Raw genomic sequence first — 25,452 nt, 5'->3', positions numbered from 1 at the left:
CGTTGCGTTATAAAGGCGCGAAGTAGTTTGCTATCATAGCAAACCCAAATTCTTCCCTTCTTTCGTGCAGCCCAACGATAAAATCCGAAAACAAGGCCACTCATTATACATCGGATTTTTCTTCTTAACTGTATAAAACCGAACCACTCTTTCATGCATTCATCATTATAACACATAAATAGCAAACGAAACATCGACTGAATGCAGGTCTGTCATAATATGTAATTACGATTCGTTCCCAACAGTCATAAACGTTAATCTAGGCAAACAACCTGCTACATCTTGACTTGATTACGGTTCAAAATTTTGGAAATTGCACTTTTTTTTAAGTGATTCGATGTATGTATATATGTCATATACATGTATGTACAAAGTTAGGTGTAAATATCAGAGAGAAATTGTCAGAGGCTCCGTAGAGACTTTGAGATGTAAATCTATAATCCACAATGTTGAGCTTATTTAGGAGAGCCAAATAAAAACGCATTCATGGTGTAGTGATATTTAGATCTGAGATGAACTGATAATGTTATCAAAGTTATAATTTATGCAAGTTTTACTACTGATACCTTTACTTCTGAAGATACCTCTGGCGTATTACCATGACACCGTTTCAAGCAAAGAGTATACGGTTCGACATGCGTTAGTGTTCCTTTTTATTCACTGCATAAGACTATAGTAATACCGGATATAGGCTATATTACATTTTTTTCCTCTTTCTAGTCTGTACATAGATGAAGAACCCATGATTACAAATTGATACTAACGCTGCCTATTAAAAGTAAAATGTTAATTGCAAATAATATGTGCACAATGTATTCTTCTTTTATACATGTTTACCTGATAGCATCCCACACAAAACGGTTACACCTCAATCGTCGGTGTCAAAAATTCTCGTGTCTTTGTTTAAAGGTTTCACAGAAACCAGCCCTAATAGTTTGTTATAAAAAAGCGATTTTTATGATTATGATCAGTGATGTCTTCCATCCAATTTCAGTGATAATCAATTATGACATTTATACACAGAGACGTTCGTAATACAGTGAAATGAACGGTGTTCAAACGATTTCGAATGCTATGAATAGTAAACTTATACTTCCTTGTGCATAATTTATATAGGGCTATTACCGGGTAGGCCCTACTAGCAGTAATCCATAAATTCTGACGCTGAATGAAATAAGACATTCACGCTGTATAATTTGCATGGATATAAACAATGATGCATCGTAAAATACACATAAGACGTGACATCAAGGGCGCCGGAAGCGGGGGGGGGGGGGGGGGGGGGCAGGGGTGGCACTTGCCCCCCCAAACAAAATGTTGGGGGGGCAAAACGAGTTTTTGCCCCCCCAAAGTGCCCCCTGTAACAAATAAATAATCACTGATTTAAAGACCAAAATGAACAATAAAGGCGTATTTCTTGTCTAAATGTTATAATTTCATAACTGAAAATGCAAAAATTTTCGCCCCTAACGGGGCGAAAGTGCACTAACAACATACATTATTGTATCTATACACTATTAGTAACTTATGAGTAAATTTTGTGTATAGATGGTAGCCTCGTGTCCTGGAGTGTGCCCGCTGAAACATACCTTTAGTAAACTTTACATATTTCATTTTCTTCTTTGCTTTCTAGTAGTATAAGAATATTTTTTATTGTTCGAACGATGCGATCACGTTTAAGCTTTTAATGAGTACATTTCAGATAAATTGCAAAATGAAAGTGGCTCGCTCTATAAAAGCGACTTTTATACTCTGTTTGTACAAAAAGTCCCTACCGTGGGAGGGGGTATCCCCCTCCCACACCCTCCCCCGCTCGGTCGCTTCGCTCCCTCGACGAGGATCTCACAACATCACATAATATACCCCCGTATGTTAAGATCATGGTCCTTCCAACTGATTTTTTTCAATATGTTAATTCCATAGAAATTTGCTTTTAAATGTTCTATAAAGGCGACTTTTATACTCTGTTTTTACAAAAAGTCCCTACCGTGGGAGGGGGTATCCCCCCTCCCACACCCTCCCCCCGCTCGGTCGCTTCGCTCCCTCGACGAGGATCTCGCACCATCACATTATTAATGTACTCCCGTATGTTATGATCATAGTCCTTCCAAACTGATTTTTTCAACATGTTAATTCCCCAGAAATTTGCTTTAAATTCTCTATAAACGCGACTTTTATACTGTGTTTTTACAAAAAGTCCCCACCGTGGGAGGGGGTATCCCCCCTCCCACACCCTCCCCCTGCTCGGTCGCTTCGCTCCCTCGCCGAGGATCTCACACCATCACATTATTATGTACTCCCGTATGTAATAATCACAGTCCTTCGCACTGATTATTTTCACCATGTTTAATACCTTAGAAATTTGGTCTATAAACGCGACTTTTGTACCCTGTTTTACAAAAGCTCCCTACAGTGGGGGGGGGGGATTCCCCTTTCCACCCCCCCCCCCCCCCCCGCTCACGCGCCGAGGATCTCACATCGTCACAATGTGCCCCCGTTGAGATTTTGCCCCCCCCCCCCCCCCCAAAACCAGAAGTGTTCCGGCGCGCTTGCGTGACATATATACATCCATGAATAATCTAAATCTAAATCTAAGAAATCTAAATGTATTGTGCACGCTACTGACCCTGTTTATATTTGCTCTGAACAAGTATACAAATGAGCTCGTGTCTGCTCAATTGCAGTATACCTGCTGAGACAATTTTTTTCTATACTCACGAATGACAAGAAACAAAGACAGCTTTCTGTTGTCGACGGTTTTGAATTTAAAATGCAGAATACCACCATCATTGAGCAATATAGTTTGATCTTGATAGCGACCTCTATATGGTATGATACATGTACGTCTGAGCATAAACATATCGTAGACCAGAGTTACCAAAAGAAAGTTAAGTGGAAACTGACCATTACAATAAGAGGAAAGAAATGATATGGGTTTTAATTGTGTCTTATATACAGACAGCTGGGGATAGCCTCTATGTTTGTGTATAATAATGCAGTACCCGTGTGTGTGTTTGTTTTGTGAACGTGTGTGTGTATACGACATTATATGAGTTTACATGTACATTGTATTAAAAAGTTTCTACCTAATTTATGTATCATTTGATGATTTGAGTTAAATCGAATAAAACTTGCTGGAAAAAGTTTGTTGTGCAAGGGCGTGAGATTGAGGGATCAAGTAATAATGATGACCGAGACATTATAGGCCCTATAGCGCACCCATGGACTATTCATTCGTAATCACAGAATCATAGATAAAAATGAATCATAATACCTTGTGACAAGCATCCAGCAAAATCTAAAAGTTGTTGTCAAGTTAAGTAACTGATTTGAATACCGGTATCAATGTATAACTGCAAGTAGGTCTGCGAGAATGTTCTATAGATCATGGATGGATCGGGAGGATGTACAACGCGAGTTGACCAATAGCTTCACCAGTGAAAACTTTGAGTTTTGTCATGCTGCTGTTTTGGGACACATATCCGTAATGCATATAAGCACCACAAAAACATACACACCTACCCTTACAAAAAAAAAATGATTAAAAAAATACCAACCTATGTAATAAAGACTGCTCATCAAATGTTCCATTTATATCATGAACAATTGATTAACTTATGAAGAACACAATATACCCTCGGATGTCTGCTGAAATGTTTTCTTCCAAAATGGATGGATTTTTTTTTTCCCTTGTTATATTCATAATATACTCTGGTTTCTTTTGAATAATTGTTGTTTGGATACTGATTTCTATATACAACAAAATATAAAAATTAAGATTTCTTTACAAGTTTAGATATCGGTATATAATGAGCAACCAAAATAAACTAACAGTTATGACGACGTGACAATTACAACGACCCTGTTGAGACTGCCTCGGGATAGCAGGTACAGTGGACTCCCGTTATAACGAAGTCCTCGGGACCGGCAGTTTTCTTTCGTTATATCGAAATTTCGTTATAACTAAATTTCGTTATAACTGAACAAATACACAATAAAAAAAAAACATAGAACGGTTAGTGTTGGTGCCTGAATTTTTACTTCGTTTTAACCGGAATTTCGTTGTAACCGTGTTCACTATAACGGGAGTGCACTGTAAACGGATAATAACAGATACGCACTGACTAGTAATAGTACTGTACAGAGATTCTGACGTGATGGGTTAAATCAAAAATATAAAAAAGAAAAATCCAACCGCCATAATTATAGGAAATCATCTTTACCTTTGAATACAATCAATTATTGATAGCAAAAATATTGACAAAGAGATTACGTCAAAGTTCGTGAAGTGGTCAGTTCCTTGGTACTGACAGGCCGCAGTGATCCCACATTCTCCCTGCGAAGAGATCTTCACCCTTGAGTCTCTTCATAAGCCACGCCCCAAATACTACGTTGCCAATTTGGATCGCACCTCCATTCCTGCCCAGGGACACGGCGTAAAGCATAGCCGCTGGTAATTAATAGTGTAAAAGAAAGAAAGAAAAAAACAAAAACCCAACGTATTACTACATGTATGAATAACAAACAAATTCAAGAATTACACATCGATAGGCTTTTATGGTCCTACATTAAATTTTTTTCATTGACCAGCATCTCCCAAAAAGGGGAAGGTATAAAAAAAAATGAATAAAAAAAATAGAAAATAAAAACTTACAGAACTTTTTTGTGTGTAATCTTTATCGACTGGTCTCTCATTTCACAGCCGAGCACTCCTGTGTGTGTGTGTGTAGGGGTGTGTGTGTGTAGGGGTGTGTGTGTGTGTGTGTGTGCTCTTTGGCGGGGGGGGGGGGGCAGAATGTTGTTTTCTGTGCATAAGAGTAGTTTCACTGAGGCAAATTTCGTTAATGTTCTATCAGCTGGACCTATATGCCGCAGCATTTCCATGAATCGATGTCTATCCGCATACCAGTTACAGCAAGTATATTTCAAGCATCATTCTGACGTAATCGGCATGATATCCATGTTAAATTACAGTAACTTGTTCAAAGCGGAGAGAAAATCAATGAGTAAATATAAAACGAAGAAAAGACTCACGTTGCTTGTAAGCTTTCATTGGTCTCCCGCTGCTATGACGCACAATGTTTTGGACCAGGGCCTCAGCCTGACGCTCAGCTCGATATAACATTTTCTGCACATCCGCATCACAGCAGTCTCCCACTGCAAAGATGTTGTCATGACCTTTGACCCGCAGGTTAGCATCTACCATCAGATATCCGGACTGATCCATACTTTCCTCTAAAACATGATAAAAATATCTTCATGTGTACCGCGGTATGCTCTTTTTTCTGTATTCTCCTCGTAATATTCGTGAATTGGGATGAATGATTAAAAGTGGCGCCTGCCTTTGTTTGTTTGGACACGTATATGCATGGAATAGAGTTTTAATGGGTTTGATTGTGCTGCTTCTTCCCAAACGTTGAATATGTCATTTCCATTTAAGGTATATTCCTAAATTTCAGTACGTCAAACAAGCTACGGTATATCACAATTCTTCACACCAACATTTTGTGACTGGTAGCTACCTATATAGTGCGTCGAAGAATTAACAACGCTGGTTTTGCCAATAGGTTATTGTAAACAAGGAAGGTGGAAACAAAATAATTGACTCACTGAGGGATTCTTGATACGCCTGGTTGTTGATTTTCCCACCGACGCACACGAAAACCAAGTCAGACTGTATGGTTCGTCCTTTGTCTGTCTTGACTTCTCTTGGTCCGCTCACTCGATCAGTCGGATAGCTGCTCAGGTCATCGACCCGTTCTCCTAACGTTTCATGTGGTTACAAAGCAAATTGTTAGGCCTATGCTATCAATATGACGCCATTGTCCTTGCTATAGCATTGTAAAACTGCAAATATCGCAGCTTCATTCATATTTCACTTCAATTCAGTTCAATTTTCGCTTCATTTCCCAAAGAAATGTTTTAAGATAGAAATACGAAGTATCACATTTGCTAAATCATAATTAATAAATTGTAATTACTAGAAATACAAAAAGTTTGCTTCTAGATATATAAACGAATGGCTATAAGATTCGATACATACGTTGCAATGGTGACAGAAAGTGAATATAACAATGGACACTAATGGAAAAGAGAGATCAACTGGAATGCGGAGCTTGTAAAACGTAGATCACTATATAAAGGGACATGAAATTATGCAAATATCATGTATATCCAAATTTATCTACTGATATAGTGAGAGCTAATATGATGCAGGTAACATAAAAATACACTGTAGATAATCATAGTTGTTACAATTTTTTTTTTAGTATAGAGAACATAAACAAACTTCATTATAATGAGATATAAAGTATCGTTACCAGGATCAAGTTTCCTTCTCTTAAGTACAAATATTTTCATGCTATAGCCACCAGCATTTCAATCTAAACTTGGTTAAATGCAAAAATTGGTTTGAGCAACGTGTGTCACAAAAACAAAACAAAACTTACCTAGAATGAGCTGAACATTCAGATTCTCTAGTTGCTTTTTAACCTTCTCTTTTAGCTTCCTGTGAACGGGTGGTTCGACAAGCTCGTTTCGTGAATGTACTAGAATGACTTTCTTGTCGGGGAAGTCGGTGGCAATCTCACCAGCTATCTCAACTCCAACTGCACCGCCCCCTATGATGGTGACCGTTTGTGCTTCTTTCACCTCGTGCACAAAAAAAGAAAAGGAAAACAGTTGAGAAGACTTAGTTGTATAATGCGAAATCATATGATTTTCTTTGTCTCCAAAGAAATCCCAAACCTCCGATTGATATTCTATATTAAAGAGCTGTTTTGAAAGACCTTCGCTACTTTATAATAAAAATTACTCGATAGAAAAATGAAATCATACTATAATTCGAGCAACGTTTGTCTGTCTGTTTGTTCCTCTACTCCTTCCAGGTCCTTGGTCCGATCTCCATCAAACTTAGTGGGTGGATGCAGGTGGACCGCTAAATTGCTCTTGAGGGGTTCATTTTTGGAAAGGTCAAAGTCACTGGGGTCAAAGGTCAAATAACTGCTAATCTTCGTCAGCTGCAATAATCAGACACCCGATAGAGGGCGCTATATTGATTTCTTACTTTTCCTACCTTGGCTGCATTGGTTCATGCGGTGGCACTTCGGTATGACATATTTCCCCAAGAAATATCCTCAATGGGGATTTCCCAGGTGTAGGCCTACTTAAGTCCATGTTACACGACATTGTTCATTGCAGATTTCATGAAACTTTATTTATCAACCAATACACCAACAATGCCGCGAATAGGAAGGAAGAGAAGCCTTTAAAGAGACACCCGAGTTCGTTTGAATATAATTTTGTGGAGAGATTTTGCCGATAATCGCGAGTAGAAGTCTCACAAAATATACTGTGGTCCCATACCTATTGTTTTGTGTGGGACAAAAAACTGATGTATATTCAAATGACATGTACTGAATTTTTACATGTCATTTGAATATCATCGGTGATTTTGCTGGCAAGCGCCGAGAGGGGGGCTATGCTGCCCAAATTTTTATTGAACTGATGTACATGTATATTCACACAAAATATACTATGGTCCCATATGGATAACTTCATCATAGCCCCCCCCCCCCCCCCCCCATGCCCCACTTCGGCTGATTCAGCACTCCACGGGTACATTGACTAGTACTTAATAATAACCTTCGCTTCTTGAATTAAAAAACCATTCAAGAGAAACTAAAAAGTCATAGAAAACTGAAAACAGATTTCCATCCATACCTATAATTACACATCTTCAGTCGGGTTGTATTTAAAAATATATATATATTGCGCAACTGACATGCCGCAGCACTGGATTGTTGTTGTTGTTGTTGCTGTTTGGTTTTTTTTTTTTTTTTTTGTTGTCTTCATGCTATATGGATTTTTGTTGCTGTTGTTGTTGTTCATGCAGTCTGATGTTCTGATTTTTGTTGTAGGAAAGTGTGAATAAATATTACGTCTGATTTGATTGCATTCCCAGACAGATAAAGCATTTGCTAAGGCAGCGTATTCTACTTTCAACTTATTCTATGTCAACTGACATCGAAATGACATTTGGTAGTTATACAACTACAATTTACTTCCTTCTCGCTCATTATTGAAAGATAACAAAAAGGATATAATCTGTCTCGATATTGTAAACATGGATCTCGTTGTCTGTTGTGCCTTCCAACTCCGTACCGGTATATCTTTTCGCAGCAACAATGGGCACAATTAATCCTCACTTTCGCTCCCCCCCCCCCCCCCCCCCCCAGATCTTTTCCATCAAAATTTGCAATCATGCTCGCAGACCACGTTACATTTATTCCTTAATTCCTGAGAAAATAGCCTCTAAAAGCTCATCACTGGTATCAGTTTTAGAAAGTTGTTCCAATGACAACCCGTTGTGTTATCGTCACCTGTGCAACTGTGTTCTTGTACATCTGGAGGGCGTCCTCCATACTGACGTCATCTGCGACCTTTCCAGGGTACGGTCCGCTGCTACCAGTTGCTATTACCAGATAATCGTAAGCAATAATCTCTCCGTCTGCCAGTGTAACATTGTTCTCGGATGGGTTGATTGCAGTAACCTTACCGCGCCGAAAGCTTTCTCCAAACATGTCTTTGATTGGAACAAATGTTTTCTTCACAAATCCTGCAGAGTGATAATGGGTTGATATTAACTCGGTTGTATTAGTTAGACACAGATATCGATAGTTACAGAAATATTACAGTTTCAGTAAAGTTTTTGTAATGCACATCACATAGATATATTTTCACATACTGAAAGTAAGTTTTACAAATGATACATTCACAAAAGAGAAGACAGGTATTGTGAGCGCAGTTTGATTGTATAGATACACGTATTGAGAAAGATATCGCCTACTAGTAAGTGCATTGCTATGCTCACGTCGAAGTAATCAACTATCTCGGAGTAAAAGTTGGTGATTCTTTCCTCTTTTCCCCTATATGATACGCACATTAGATGAATATATCGAAATTGATTGCCTTGTATTATTGTGTTCATATCAATTCTCTCATGACAACAGTTATTTCAGATTAGGCCCATAACGCAGTCATCGTAACTTGCTGTCTCTGAAACTTCTCAAAACGAGTTAAATATATTTGGCATTAACAGTACAAAAACAATAGATCGTCACTTCTTACGAAACTAATTTCAGTATGACCTTGTGTACGTTCATTAGTTTTATATCAAGATAATTTCCTGGTATTTCATCAACTATATTCCTCATTTTAATCTAATAAGATTACTTTAAAGTCTTTAGTCTTTTAACGAGTTTGTCATGGATTTATTTAGCTCACCGTCTGCTTGTTAGTAATTGCTTTTTATACATGCATGACTGCGTATATTTCAAACAAATCAATCCGTTATCAAAAAATGCAGATGTGGAATATCACCGACAGCATAGTTAATATCTATAGAGAAAAAAATCGCTGTGTGGCGTCAGCACTATTGTTTTTACGAGTTACAACTCATAAATGATCGGCAGTTATTTACCTTCGTCCACAAGAGCTCTAGGTGAGGCTGGAGCGAGGTGGAGAGCCTCTCTGGTATCGATGACGACCAGCTTACATTTACCCCTGAGAGGCAGTCCCACCTTCTTCCCTGCGAAGCTGCTGCCAACGATCACCACCGTCTTGTTCTGCAGGTCGTTGCCGCTCGACGAGCTTGATGCACCCATATTTCCTCTATCCCTTCTCAGTTGAGGCAAAAGGAATTACCGCATGGACGATATGATCAAAGTGTCACGTCGAAGTCGCGTCACCTGCGTTATTGAGAGCTGAGTATACATGCAACATTTAGTAAAGCTGTATACATCATTAGCTGGAATGGCCCTCCTATTTCCAAACGCAGTTTTTAATCACTAAAGCCTTACCGTTTTGGATGGAATGTCGTTAAAGGACACTAAGGTCTATAGGTAGGCGTGACTACAAAGTATTGTCCATTTACAAAGTCAGCGTTGCAAAGGATGATTAGATTATAGATACGATTCCAGTTGTAATAGAACTTTGGTTACTATTCTCGCCCTCCTCACTCAACACAATTATATGGACATCATTTGTATATTTGACACAGTCATTTACCATCAGAATCTCCGTACAATCCAGCGCCACACACCATGCATCGGCGATTCCAACTGTCAGTGTTAGCCTAGTGAGGACCGTAGGTCAAGCACTTGATAAACACGGTCACTGGTTCTGAGATATTTGGGTCGGGTGGTCGGGTCGAGTGCAACTCGATAGTGTGTCTACATCACGTGTATAGTTGACACAAATTCACATCACAGCAATGTTTTGGTCCTAATAATCTTGTTAACAAGTCAAAGTTACACTAACTACTATTTCTTTCTAATTACGCTCACAATTACTTTCTCATTTATAATCCATATAAGTCTCATCATTATCTATATAGCCAGAGAGCTAGCGACCACTCAATTTACCCCATCAAGCCCAAAAGGTTTGACCCCTCAGAGTTACTGGGGCCACCCTCCTCATTGACAAAATGCGCGTCAGCCTGGTCCCGGAGGGCGGGTTCGGCCCGCAGGGACCCCCCCCCCCCCCCCCGAAAAGGGCCCTTGGCGGGTGTAATTTACCCCATGGAGCCCATGAACCAAACTTGGTCTAAAAGAACGTCCTATGGGTGTACATCAGAAAAATATAAAAACTGACAAAATATCTGGTCGGGAAAGGGGGTGCCAGACCGCTAGTTGTGGTCTGCGTCAAGACTACATTTTCCAATAGGCCCTGTACTGCAGCATCTCCCAACAGTCTGAGGGACAGCCGCCAGAGTTCTGTTGGGACAGTGTGCCAGTTAGTGCATGTAGCAGTCTTAGCGCAGACTCTATTACTCGCAACAAGGGTTTGTGCCTGCAAATTACCCGGTATACCCTTGGATCCAGGGTAGTTTGCAGGCAGAAATTGACCAGGCACAATATAACACACACACACACACACACACACACACACATACGCTCACACATTCCTTTATGTAAATACATACCGGTACACAAAACTAGGTTCTACAGCCATGATACCTTGCGCATAAAAATGTCAGACCTATATATAAGAAGTTCATATACCTTTTGATTATTTTACATGGATGCTATCAATGGGCACTAGCAGGAACACTGATTAAAATTTGTGTGAAGTTGTATCATGTTTTACTGGCCACACAGGCTGCTTATCCTATAGAGTAGTGTATTATAATGTATCCATATAATATGTACAATTTGATTATACGCCACAAATAGTTTTTCAAAATATGCTGAAACAAGCCCTTTGTTGTTTACCATACAGTATGATGCATGACTTGATGGGTAATTGCCAGGGTTAATGGCAACTAAATCATAAACATGAACTACATTGTAACTGTATATGATATGTGACAGCCTGAAAGTTGTTTTTCTTTTCTTTTTTTTTTTTTGGGGGGGGGGGTAGACAAAGTATCTCATATAATGAGGAGTTGACAAAAGCGCTGATATAAAAGAGAACACAAAGAGCAGTCACGTAGATGCTCTCTGCATGCATGCTATAGTTAGAGAAAGAAATGAAGCTAGCGTTTCATTCAGTTGGTAATTTGACGGTTCAACTTTGTGTGTAATGTCCAGGGCTAATGGCAATCATAAGCTATGTTTGCAGTATATGACATCACAGGTTGAGTTTTGTTTTTATGGGGCTGGGGAACTGAAGATAATGTATCTCCAGAAATAAGGAGTTGACAAAAGTGCTGATGTAAAGAGAACAAGAGATCAATTTAGTTCACACTCTCAGCTTGCACGCTACACGTATATTTAAAGAGAGCCTTATAGTCAGTGTTTCAACTTGTTGTGTACTGGCCAAGGTCAATGGCAGTCTTTGCAGCATGTGACACCATAATTTGAGTTTCGTTTGTCTGGGGCTGGGAATTAAAGTTAAAGTATCTCCAGAAACAAGAAGTTGACAAAAGTGCTGAAATAAGCATTCTATTGTGAACCTTGTTATTTGATGTTTCAAGGAAGTTCAGCAGTACATGTAGGCTACACAGATTATGTAGAACACCATGATTAATATGTTCATTACTTTTATAAATATTATTATGCAGATATTTGTCCAAAGCAATGAGGTGACATGCACTATACTGAGTGTGAGAATGAATGGAGATCATTTCTGATTTTTTTTTTATACATAAAAGGGTGGTTTTTATCAGCCAAAAACTAAAGAAATTATCATTTTGAGGTTTTCAGAAGAATCATGTAAGGATTGAGACTTGGTATTTGCATTTTAAATGCAAAAAAGTGAGAAAAGGAAATACTCCGACCAGCTGTATCCAACAGTTTGGTTATTAGCATGAACTTTTTTAAAGTTATGTTTAATGCACTGATGATGATGGTTTATTTCAATATGTTATGCGATTGACCTTTAGTGCTTCTGTGGTTGGTCTGAAACTGAAGTGTACTCACAATGAAAGGTTTATTTCAGCATTTTCTGAAAAGCTCCATTTGTGTCTGATAAGGTGAATACATAGTAAAGGATATGTAGATGGTGGGGCCAGTAAAGCATGATACAAATTCACCCAAATTTTAAATTCCCTTTAGTGTTCCTGCTGAAATGTCCATTGATAGGATCCATTTAAACAATCAAAAGGTATGAACCTCTTATAGGTCTGACATTTATTGTGTGCAAGGTAAGGCTGTAGAACCTATGTGACATGTTTTATGTACCAGTATGTGTGAGTGTATGTGCGTGTGCATGTGTGTGTGTGTGTGTGTGTGTGTGTGTGTGTGTGTGTGTGTGTGTGTGTGTGTGTGTGTGTGTGTGTGTTCTATTGTGCCTGGTCAATTTCTGCCTGCAAACTACCCTGGGTTCCAGGGTATACCGGGTAGTTTGTGGGTACAAACACTTGTTGCGAGTAATAGAGTCTGCGCCAAGACTACAACATGCACTCAAGTGGCACTGTCCTTCAGACTGTTGGGAGACGCTACAGTACAGGGCCTATGGGAAAGTGTAGTCTTGACGCAGACTCCATACCAACCAACAAGGGTTTGTGCGTACAAACTAGCGGTCTGGCAACCCCTTTCCCGACCAGATATGTTGTCAGTTTTTATATTTTTATGATGTACACCCATAGGACGTTCTTTTAGACCAAGTTTGTTTCATGGGCTCCATGGGGTAAATTACACCCGCCAAGGGCCCTTTTCGGGGGGTCCCTTGGGCCGAACACGCCCTCCGGGACCAGGCTGACGCGCATTTTGTTAATGAGGAGGGTGGCCCCAGCAACTCTGAGGGGTCAAACCTTTTGGGCTTGATGGGGTAAATTGAGTGGTCGCTAGCTCTCTGGCTAATACACCTCCCATAGAAGTTGACTGTACAATGATAAAAGAAATACAGTATATCTATAATGACTTAACAAGGTCACTACGGATGACGATGAAAGATAAGGCGTATTAACTAATTTGTGATACCTAATAAGTAGTAAACACAGTCAGGGAGGTGGGAGCATTTTCCACCGCCTTGATACATTAAAGAGTGTCATTACGGAATATAGTTGGTATATAGGTACATACGTATTTAAAAAAAAATACAAATCAAGTCGAAAACAAAAACACGCACTCACACACACAAAAAGCATGACAATCGGTACTACTGATATCTATTGGTTTTGGGGATTAACCAACTGGACCCTGTTAAATCTTAACCATGGTGCATATTAGTTGGTTGAATTTGGTCAAAACCAACAGAAGCAGCATGATAGATAAATAACCAGTTACCAACATCTTATTAGTTGTCTGTTTGTATTACTTAAGCATCTTATACAACATCATTTAACAAATCCCCATTTTGCATTTGAATTGACGTTGTAAATCTAATTTGAAGAATTCAAAATATTAACCGCCTCTCAAATTTAATTCTTGTCAATGCATGCGCCTGCAAATGTTTATGACAAAGCATTACAGCACAAAACGCCATGCAGCAATCACGAGTTGCACTGTATACCTACTTCATAGTTCTGCACATTGTTAATACATTTTTATAGTTCATCGAAGATTTTTTTTTTTTTTTTTACCGATTATGTGGGGGAAAAATCTCACTAAATGGAAGTTTACGGTCCCATTTTACCCGAAATACGGGCAACTCTCACTACATCAGCCACACAGCATCATGATCTTAGGGCCGATATCAATTCTGGGATTCAGAATGTCTTGTAGAATCCTTTCTCCTGCATGTCACAACTTTATACTAACCAAATACGCTAAAATGGCTAAATAATGTCAGTACAAGGATATAAAAATACGCATATACACCCAGGCCCTTAAGATCCATTATGCAAATCACAACAAGGCCTGTTTAACACTTCATCGCTAACCCGGTGGGTTTATAAACACTGGTCTGTGGATGAAGCATGAGCCGAGAGTAGGGCCTACGTAAGATTATGATTAATTATCAATTCATTATCTTCACAAGCTAAAAGATCACGTTGGGCACTATAGGTATATAGGTTCACGCATTTTCAGCTTCTGCAAGAAGCATACAAGGCTGGTTTGAATTTGAACTATTATCATGTTTTGATTTTTTGATTCGCTGTTGCCTTCTCCAATTTGGTCACGCAACTTTCATGCAACATCTTCAGGTATTTAGAAAATTGGCGTTATCTATAAACCACAAGACCCTTACCTTGTGAGAAGTGGCAAAAAACTGGTGAGAACGAGAACCACCGTCTGTTTCAGTGACCAGAAAGGTGTTTGAAAACATCACATTGACATTCCCGCCACGATAACACAACTTGAACAGCGATTCGCATGCGACATCTACTGCTGCTGCCGGGAAAATATGCTGAGTCACTGAGTTGTTCGGGTATTAATAACTATTCAGTTGTGCTAATAATGACTTGCTGAAAACCAATGGCAGAGCTGCTCCTGACCATCGCTCTTCAAGGTCAATGTTAGCATTGAATTGTGGCATAGAGTAGCAGCCGCAAACAAAATTGGGAGGGCTATGTAAATACGTCACCACAGTAGCCTTTTAAGAGGGCTGCTGAATATAAACATACGTTCATTTTGTTATTATCCTATTGGGACTATATGGTTCTCTCCTCAAAAATTAAACTGACACTGCCTTGAGAAAATGACCGATTGTTTGATGCATCTTCTTGTTGATGAACACAACCACTCTCGTCTCTCTCTTTTCTCTCTCTGATTATATATATGTATGTATATATACATATATATATATATATATATATATATATATATATATATATATATATATATAATATATATTATATATGGTGTGATGATGCTGATATTCCTACCGCACGCCTCTGTCATCTTAAGTGAAATTATAGTTGAGACAATGTAGATAACAGAAGATGTCGCATGAAACCGGCAGTGTTGTGAAGCTTTCGACCGTGGTCTTCCTCAGCTTTAATATCTGTTTGTGAAACGAAATATATGTTTTTGTGCATAACAAATCTGAAGTCATAAACACAATATATTGAATATAAGTTGAGCATGAGTTAATAGTTACATGACATACTTGGCAATATTTTTTGGCACTTTGCAACACATTCAACAATGTATAACTGTAAATGAGTGTATATAGTGAGTATATTTTGTAGCATACAAACATATCATACAATAAAAATTATCAAACATATATCATAAATAAACTAAATAACATAATTACCTGCTAAGCAGACGTTTGAGTTGCCTGGATGTCTTGTCCTGCCCTGTTTCATGCGACATCTTCTGTTATCTACATTGTCTCAATCATATGTATATATATGTGTATATATATGTATATATATATATATATATATATATATATATATATATATATATGTAGTTGAGACAATGTAGATAACAGAAGATGTCGCTGTTATCTACATTGTCTCAACTATAATTTCACTTAAGATGACAGAGGCGTGCGGTAGGAATATCAGCATCATCACACTATATATATATATATATATATATATATATATATATATATATATATATATATATATATATACATATAACAATAATACAATATTGTGTTTAAAGCCCTGATGTGTTAAAGCAGTCAAAAGCTCGGTAAATATAGGCAAAAAGTGAACAATGGCACTATACGTCCCGCTGGCTCCTGTAGCGTGCGTGTGTGTGTGTGTGTGTGTGTGTGGTTAATAAGGGAAGCCAAACTGTTTTTAAGTCTTTGAGTAGCCATTGTAAATAGTTATCACGATATGATTTTGTTTTGTCAGTAGGCCTACTTGTTTTATCCTGCCTCTATTTGTTCACTCATACCAGTATGTATGTCTGTAAATCTCTTCATACAGCTTTGTCTATAAGCAGTCATAAATTAGTGATCGGACATGCCCAGCCGAGCAATTTTGATTTTGATTTCATCAACCTTGCGCAGTTTCTAAACGCGCATCCCGTGTCTTTACGATTACAGGTGCATATTGTATGACTGGATAGCGAAGCTTATTTACCATCATGTATACAGATCTTCCGTAAAAGTGGCTAGTCATTATGCAATGAGTCATGAATACATTGTCTTCCTATCTGTGAGGCAGATCCAGTTTGGCACATACGAAACGTATTGAAATATTTTTTAGTGGCGGCATTAAACACCTCTTCGTATGGAATAAGACAGTGTAGTGATTCTATTCTCTTATATCGTTGCAGGGATCGAGGAGTTAAGAGGAGTTATATCTCTTCGCAATTTGTGCAAAATTATGAGTATATAGGTTCTATAAAGCATGACAACTGATGCTTCAATAGCATGTCCTCCGACTCTTATGTTCCCTGCTCCAAGCCGCTCTTCCATGAGTTAAGATATGAAGACAAAGAGGAGGTTCTCGATTTTAACAATTTAAAGGGATGGTATAGTTTTGGTAGGGATTAGCTTCAGGTTTTAAGTTTTTGCGTGATAATAAAAAACCACCTGTGGTGAAGCATGAAAGAGCATAAACTCATTCTAAGAGGAATTGCAAGTCTATTTTATGAATATTGGGTTTGAAATGGTTGAGACATCCAAAAACACAGTGATTCCAATAAAAGATGGGACCCACTTTCATTAGGACCACTTTGGTTTGCTTTGTTTTTGGATAGCTCAGTCATTTCAACAGCGATTTCATCCAATAAACTTTTGATATCTTTTAGAGCAATATGCTCTCTAATATTTCATATATGAAGTGTTTCTTCTTCTCTCATACCTCCCTGCTTACACGTACACCTATGCTGTCAAAATGCAGTGTATCATAATTCTGTAATTTAGATGAACTTCTTCAGACATGCAGAGCATTAACACACACACACACACACATACACACACACACACATACACATTGTGTACATATTATACTGATAGGTGTACTCTATATAGTAATTCATATAAATTTCTGATGGGGAATTGAAAGTATAATAGTATCCACAATCAAACATACATGACTCGTACATGTCTCAAGCTGCACTGCATATAGGTGTATATTTTTTTGTCAACAGTTTTCCACAACTGTTTTAATTTGCCCATTAACATTTTGAACCATGGCTGTGTATTAAAGCTGCATTCAGAAACATTGGGGGAGGTTCTCCTCAATACTGTACATCTACATACACATTATACATTGTGGATATGGTTGAATCAAGACATGGGCATTACACAAGAGATCCATGCAATGTGTCTAGCACTCTCCTGAGTATACATATCGCAAGTTAACCTTCCACATATTGTTACATGCTATTATCTAAACAGTAAAGTCATCAGTGCATAGCAAACTTGGAGGGGCGTTTGCTTGGTGCCTCCAGGAGGCATGTATGATGTCCATTTGAAATTATATCTCATCACAGATAATATACAATCAAGTTTGTAGAAAATATTACCTTGAATTTTCAAAAAGAAGTTCAAGATGTGAAAACTGGCCCCACATTTGGTCCTCCTCCCCCAAGCCCCAAAAGGGGCAACCCTGGATCTGCCATGCACGAACTCAAAACTATAGTCACCAATGTACATAAATTATAATCATAGCACTAACATAGCTTTATCTCATATGTGCCATTGAAGGTAACTGAATATCACATCATACAACAGTGATTGGAGGATTTTAAAGATTCCTTAATTTCAAGGAATTGGGTACCATGGGGGTATCCTCATGAGGGAGGGGCATGGTGCCATTTTGAAGAATTGAGATCCTATCACCCTAAAGATCTTACCTGCTGACCTGGTAGTTTGGGGAAAATCCATCTTACGGTTATCAGTATGAAGTTGAAAATGTAGAAAGTTATGCATGATGCACACCAGGCGCTGGACGGTGAATTATTCAATAGCTTACTTGAGGCTTAGGCAAGTTAAAAAATGTTGCTACCAAGGAGATGCTTTAACTGACATTGACAAAACCTGTGTCTTGCACATCTCAATATTACTTTGGAAATGTGTGCCACATTCAAAGTCAATCACTCAAACGAAGTAAAAGTAATTTTATCCACAGCATTTGCAACTGACTGACTGGCCAACTGCACTTTGGGGGCCTCCGGCAGGAGAATCGTGTCCATCAGTAAATTCTACTACACTTGCAATAATACCTACCACGTTTACAGAAATTTTGACCATACACTTTTCAAAGAAGATCAAAATGTCAAAACTTGTCCCAAATTTGATACAGGTTCCTATGGGCCCCACTCCTGAGCCCTGGATCTGACATCAACAGAGTACACTCACACTCATCACACTCATATGCATTTACTCAAAGCATTTTCTGGTTTTATAGACGATTATTTATGTTTGTGAGAGATTCCATAATTTGGGAGTTTTGGGGCATTGGATGCATTGTGCCCATTGTACAAAATATAATTATATTCTATCATCTCAGCGCAAGTGCATGATCTGTTCTATAGGATGTTGATACAGCGAGATCAAAAATCTTGTCATCAAATCATTTATTCTACATGATGCAGACATAACGGGATCAGCATGTCAACACAATGTGCGCAACACATTTCTGCACCATTACAGCACTTAGCACGCCAATAGAAATATGTAATAATAATGAGTGTATGTAACACACTTTGCTCAATATAACGTATGCACAAAATGTTCAGCCATGAGATCCAGGCTGATTCTTGGATCACCTGATAATTCTAATTCTTGGATCACCTGATAGTGTACAGTGGACTCCCGTTATAACGAAGTCCTCGGGACCGGCAGTTTTCTTTCGTTATATCGGAATTTCGTTATGACCGAACAAATACACAATAGAAATACATAGAGTGGATGACATTGCAGCCCAAATTCTTACTTCGTTATAACCGGAATTTCGTTGTAACCGTGTTCGTTATAACGGGAGTGCACTGTATCTTCATACAACACAAACCCAACTTTTCTACAAGAAGTTTCATCCAAATCAAACTTGAAATAAGAAAAGTAAGGAATGTTAAAGTCTTAAAAGTATTAATTTCAATAGTGACATTGGTTGCAAACACATGCAAATTAGCTGAGATGATGTTATCAACTCACAATTTTTCCATTGCAAAGACTCCAACCAATAACATCTCTTAATCTAAGCGGGAGATTCTCCAGCCTAGACCCCCTACTAAACTGGAGACTCTGATTGTCTGAATATAATAATACATGTATGTACAATATTATGTGCACAGCACACATCATGAGCTAAAACTACAACATCCCTTGAAGCCAAGGTCCAGGATCCATTAAAGATCTCTGAAAGCTCTAGAATCCTCTCTGATGTTATTTCTGCCTTATTTTGAACATAATTTGGGCATAAAAATATCACAAAAGTCACACTGTTGGCAACTACAGCCATTCAACCTCTAAAAGTCACTGCTGCTGAGCTATAGCAACACAAAAATGTGTTTGTTGTTATTTAGGTTGGTTTTTTCAGCAAAGAATTGTGTGTAGGTTAATAGGCAGCCTTTTCAGACCTATCTAGATTACCTAACTTTTGTCAGTGAATTGATGAATTTTGTTAAAAGTACCTGGTATTCGGTATTGTAGTGAAAGACACAACCAACCAGGAGAGCTCTGTCTGGAGAAGCTGATGCACTGTAGTTCATTTTGCACTGACAGCTGATGGGCAAATCTAGCAATTCTCTCGGTCAAAGTAAATTATTGAATTACTGTATTCAGTGTGAGTAGTGCATGGGTTTGTTTTTCACCAGCTCATGAATAGGCCTAATAATCACATTTGCATGTATCAAACAAAAGGCTTTCATGCCAACATGTTTGGCTTTGACACTCTCCCTTCACACCTGTTAGTTCTATCAGCATGGGGGCCTTTTAAAAAGGCTTGTCAATGGGGGACTTTCGGGATGTTACAACACTACCTTGTGTAATCTGCATGTTTGATTGCTAACAATATCACTGCTTATGAAAAAATGTGATTTTATTCTATCGGGACCTTAAATGACAAGAGACCATGCACTGATACCTCACAGGACAGGCCATACTCTGTGTCTTTGTTTGTTCAAATATCAATCTATCCCAAACAGAGCTACACTGGACTTCACTTAGTGAACCTTCACCATCAGTCTTCCATCTGATGTGCTCAACACAAAGATTTTACTGTGAAGTCTTTGAATTACCACGTCGTTGGTAGTCAACTGTGAATATGTTTTCCTCTGGCTGCACCAGGTTGAGTATTTAATACTCTCATTTATACTACGGGTGTGATTTTCACGGAGCACACGAACGATTTGCGAAGGACGCGAATGGAAATATCCAATATTTGGAAAAGTTTTTCTCCAAATGTGTTCAGACAATGAAGCTGAAAACCATTCTTGCGCAATTTGTGCGAAGCTCTCACGACGTATGTGCGAATGTCATGTGTATCATTGCTAAAGTACAGCATGTTACGTACACGAAGAACACACGACGTAAATGCGAACAACACAAATTTTTCAATAATCATGGGAGAAGATATACCCAAGGAGAGGTGGGAGCTGTCTTGAGTTGAATTTTTTATTCTTTGCTGTATTTCTCCTTTATTTTTCTCTCATTTCTCTATTGTGTGTGGGCCTAGAGTTTTTTCTTAGGACCTATCTCCACTAGTAAAGCATTTGTTTTTTGGGGTTTTTTTTGCAGTTTCTCCAACACATAATCTCTAGTTTCAAATGTAATTTTGACATACTTTAGATTCTGCGATTTTTTGTACATCAAACATTTCTTTCTCTTTGTTAGTCTTTAATTTTTTTTTTATTATATAGTTGTTAATAATTGTTTGATGTTTAGATGTATGCTACGATTTTGATTTGTAGAAAACGAAGGTCATACATCCCCCAAACATGTGCTAGACGTTCGTAAGAATGTCTCAAAAGGTACACGAACAGTTTGCGGTTACGTCGTAAAATGATTGGAAAAACTTCACAGATTTTGCGAAACATATGCGAGACATTTTCCAAAGTTTAAGTGTCTGTTTGGGGTTTTATGAACATTTTGCGAACATCGCGCGTGTCTTGCGAAGGTCTTGCGCATATGACGAGGCTTTAAAGACACTTTCGAGAACAAATCACAAGCAAATCCCGACCAAGTGTGCGGAAAAGGTTCGCAAAAAATTTCAAAATTTTTTGAAATTCTCGCCGAAGTAAAAACAACATTTGTGAACAATTGACGACGCTTCCGAACCCTCACGTTCGTTTGGCGATCTTTTGCAGACTAAAATAGGAATGCTGGATTTTGCCATTCACGTCCTTCGCAAATCATTCGCGTGCTCCGTGAAATCACACCTTAAGTATCCTCATCACTGCTACAAATTGTTCTTCTCCTCTTCTTACCACCGCATCTCATTCCAATTTTCTGATCCTCATCTTCATCCTCTTGAGGTGTGTCATCATCACTGCTCTCCAATGTTGCCCTTCTTTTACGACGCCTCAACTTTGTACTTTCACTGATACCTAATTCCTCCACATCCCATTCTACATCAGGCTTCTCTTCGCCGTGTTGTCTTACTGCTGAAGATTTATCATGCCGAGTAATCTCCTTCATCTTTTTTCTGCCTCCTCTCTTCCTCGGACAAGTTTGCAACTTGCTGCTGCTATCATTGTTGTTGTTGTCTTTGTCGCTTTCTTCATCTGAAATCAACTGGAAGCTCCTTTTCTTCCTTCTCACCTTACTCTTTCTCTGGCTGTACCTGATGTGCAGTTTATAAACTATCTCAACTTCATCAGAAGTACTGTCATCATCATCATCATCAGAATTTTCATTACCAGAAGTTTCATCATTACCACTGTCATCATCTTCAGATGTGCTGGAATCATTCTCTTCTTCATCCCTGCTGTCATCTTCGTTGCCATCATCAATGAAGTCTGACATGGCGTCATCGTCATACAGGGAGATGGGATCCAAATTGTTGTATCGATTGTGCCTGTTTAAAACAAATATCAAAACAAACATAATATGCTCATGTCAGGTTAGCTTTGAAGGTAAACATTCCTATAGAGCACTGATTTTCCATTGTTATCTTATCCTATTCTAAATATGTCATTTTTCTTTATCAACAACTCAAGAGGATCTCTAGTAATCTCTGAAGACACATGATACAAGATACAACTAAAGGATGTGCCTTGAGTTCAAAATAACAGTGTTTCTCTCCTCTAATGTCATGAATGCTCATAAATCTTTAACAGTACATCAGAAACTGCATCAAGACCTTATTATACGGGTGATGTTTAATTTCAGGGGTACAATCATAAAGAGTTGGAACATGGTAAGCCAGCTGAATATTAAGAGTCAAAACAGCTTTCACCAAACACATGTTAGTTATGAAATTGAAATCTTTTTACTTCATTGTAATGAAATTAGAGAATTTTATCATATCCCTGTTTGTTAGAACGAGAGTACACTGTAATACAGACATCACTAATGCATAAACAGAGACAATCAAATCCAGTTAAGTTTTCTTGACTTTTGAAAATTTCCAGTGCTGGATTGTTCACAAACATACCCTTTCACAAGATCATGGATCAGCTTTCTTGGTCGAAGTTGACTGAAGCCTTTGTGAGGTGTGCGGTCAGCCTCAATTTGATCGAGCACATCGTCTCTGGATGGCATCTGAAAAGACTTCCTTGACTTGAGTCTCGTTGAGCTCCTCACTGTTGCGGCCATGGTTCCACTGTCAAGTCTCTTTCTTGCTACACTGTTTCTATGTTGTTACTTGGACAGGCCAGCTTTTCATCTGATGCTGACAGCGACATTCACTTGATGTAAGTCTTTATTCATCACATTGTCCCTCTAATACAGATGCATTTCATTGAGTCTGTCACAGCTACCAGTGAACCTGTTAATCATAGTTTGGAGGGTACAAGTCTTGAAAATAAAATGTGCCTGGTGATGTGCATCCAGCAAAGGATTACAGCCGAAAATTTCAAAATAAACATAGAACATGCACATGAGAATATGATAACATGAGAATATCTAATAGACTTTAGAAAACTCCAATTCGAAGTTTGAACTTATCAACTTTCTCTAGTTTTTAATCTTCTCAAACATCCCCAATAAATATGTTACAACCATTATCTTGTGGTTTCCAAACCTTCATAATCGTATCATTCAAATGTCATACTTGATACTTGATACTGTAATCCCTCTCGCAGCTCCAAGAAGCTATACTGGGATGAAACTACACATGTGTGCCATTGGGAGGTGCCATGGTGATGATCTCTATTCACAATAAAAGTGTGCACTGTGCGAGTAAAATCTGAATGCATCCTCCTTTTAAAGGATGAGTGATCCAGAAGAAGGCTGCAAGGTTGTAATACATGGGAGAGCAGCTTCTCTGAATGTTGTTATGGTGGTGGCATGTACAACTTGACTAGGCAGGCGGTTCCAGATCCAAATTGTCCTTGGAAAGAATGAGTACTTGAATGCATCAATAGTTGTCTTGGGTATGTTGAACTTGAGGTCATGATCGTTCCTTCCATAGTAGGTTGCAGGGGTAACCGCTGAGGGCAATGGTAGGCTTACCACTCCATAGTGGATTTTGTAAAAAAGTGAACATTGGTCCAGGAGTCGCCGGTGGTGTAACGTGTTCCATCCGTGTGCCGACACCAGACGGGTAGATGATGTAGACCATCTGTAGTCACCAGCAACAAACCGGGCTGCTGCCTTCTGCACTTGTTCGAGGCTGCTAATGGACGTCAAGGTGTGAGGGTTCCAAACCTCAGAGGCATACTCCAGTTTAGGCCTAACCAATGCTGTGTAGGCTCTACACTTCACTTCCTTTGAGCATGATGGCAATGTTCGGCGTATAAGTCCCAGGGTCTTGCTGGCCCTGCACCTGATGTTTTGACAGTGTGTATTCCAGCGTAGGTCAGGTGTTACAGTTACTCCAAGGTATTTATACTCCATTTGAATCATTTGATGTCATTCTTGTTTTTGGTCCTCCAACACATGATACTGGTTGATCTCGAGGTCAACGAGTATGAAACTCATGGTTATATTCATTTTCAAGAACTATTGGAGGGCACATCTAGATTGTCTACATCTTTGTTGGGTATTGTGTACAATGCTCTGCTGGGTAAAACTTAAAGGTAAGTTATAGCTAGTCTATTCAAATTCACACTGAATCTTATATAAATTAGGCCTAGAATATGTCATCCAATTTATCCTGATCTTTTCACTTCAGCATGAAAATGAAAAAGATTTAATTCTAGATTTCTACTAACCGCAACAGCCACCCCAACACGTACGTGACTGAATAGTAGTACTGAACTAAGTTAGTACTGTATCAGCGACCCAAACCCGTACTTGCGTAGTCCGTACATACAGCGCCCCGCAACGGGGTTAGATTCTACTTGCGTAGAATATTACGTATGGGACCATGATCGCATCAATCGCAGTTTTCCCCCTATCTCACATCTAGAGGTGAGGGACGACATAATACCAACCTCTCTGAAGAAACCGAGCTGCTTGCTGGTCAATATAGAACCAACGAAAGCTGTAGATCACTACTGACTGTAAATGAGGAAGAGAAAAACACGACCCCACGATTGTTCTACACGTGTATTCTGCCCAAGACCAAAACACGACATGTACCCAACGCCCAGGCCCATACTCTACAAAATATCAATACCAAAAAGAGCGTACGCTCGAGCTCTTTGGTCGCGTTTAATGTATGTGTGTGTGTTTGTGTGTGTGTGTGTATGTGTGTGTGTGTGTGTGGGGGGGGGGGGGGGGCAGTAGCACCCTCCCTCTAATACGTGTACATCTTGTGATGTACTCAGAGTATGTCAGTAGACTGCTAAAACAAGCACTGTAGGCCTACGTGGTAAACAAACGTTGTATTCATAGGCATCAAAACATTATCAAAACTTCACAGTTCAATTTCGCCATCAATTTCGCCAAGTTCTCAATAACCCCTAAAGGAAACCAAAGCCCAAAATAAGTACAGTGTACTGTGTAGGCTTAAAAGGAGGATTGAGTGAAGGTATCAGTGATAGAAGTTCTGGTATGTAGGAACACATCTGGCCTCAGTGAATGTAGTGATGATCGAAAAAAGGA

General features: G+C 38.8%; 2 protein-coding genes across 2 annotated transcripts; both read right to left on the bottom strand.

The window, feature by feature from the left end:
• Positions 1-4,292: 4,292 nt before the first annotated feature.
• On the bottom strand, positions 4,293-9,665 carry LOC140244993 (ferroptosis suppressor protein 1-like). The gene is made up of 6 exons (XM_072324584.1): positions 9,482-9,665; positions 8,382-8,617; positions 6,450-6,651; positions 5,611-5,763; positions 5,035-5,235; positions 4,293-4,450 (listed from the first exon to the last, which is right to left on the bottom strand). The coding sequence occupies exons 1-6, from the start codon at positions 9,663-9,665 to the stop codon at positions 4,293-4,295; spliced, it is 1,134 nt and encodes a 377-aa protein (XP_072180685.1).
• A 12,016-nt stretch (positions 9,666-21,681) lies between these two features.
• LOC140245444 (uncharacterized) lies at positions 21,682-23,109 on the bottom strand. The gene is made up of 2 exons (XM_072325022.1): positions 22,898-23,109; positions 21,682-22,318 (listed from the first exon to the last, which is right to left on the bottom strand). Exons 1-2 carry the CDS (start codon positions 23,056-23,058, stop codon positions 21,682-21,684), a joined length of 798 nt encoding a protein of 265 aa, XP_072181123.1. The 5' UTR covers positions 23,059-23,109.
• Between the last annotated feature and the right edge of the window lie 2,343 nt (positions 23,110-25,452).

Source organism: Diadema setosum, chromosome 22 (genome assembly GCF_964275005.1).
Source record: "Diadema setosum chromosome 22, eeDiaSeto1, whole genome shotgun sequence".
Taxonomy (NCBI): Eukaryota; Metazoa; Echinodermata; class Echinoidea; order Diadematoida; family Diadematidae; genus Diadema; species Diadema setosum.
The sequence above is the reverse complement of the archived record's forward strand: the minus strand, read 5'-3'. Positions and strand labels throughout refer to the sequence as shown.

Excerpts from the sequence above, each read along its gene's own strand:
- LOC140244993 (XM_072324584.1), bottom strand. The coding sequence starts at position 9,665 with ATGGGTGCATCAAGCTCGTCGAGCGGCAACGACCTGCAGAACAAGACG. Across the intron at positions 8,618-9,481 it reads TAGAGCTCTTGTGGACGAAG|GATTTGTGAAGAAAACATTT; the intron begins GTAAATAACTGC and ends ATCACTCTGCAG. Across the intron at positions 5,236-5,610 it reads GGCGTATCAAGAATCCCTCA|AGGAAAGTATGGATCAGTCC; the intron begins GTGAGTCAATTA and ends ATCATGTTTTAG.
- LOC140245444 (XM_072325022.1), bottom strand. The coding sequence starts at position 23,058 with ATGGCCGCAACAGTGAGGAGCTCAACGAGACTCAAGTCAAGGAAGTCT. Across the intron at positions 22,319-22,897 it reads ATCCATGATCTTGTGAAAGG|GCACAATCGATACAACAATT; the intron begins GTATGTTTGTGA and ends TGTTTTAAACAG.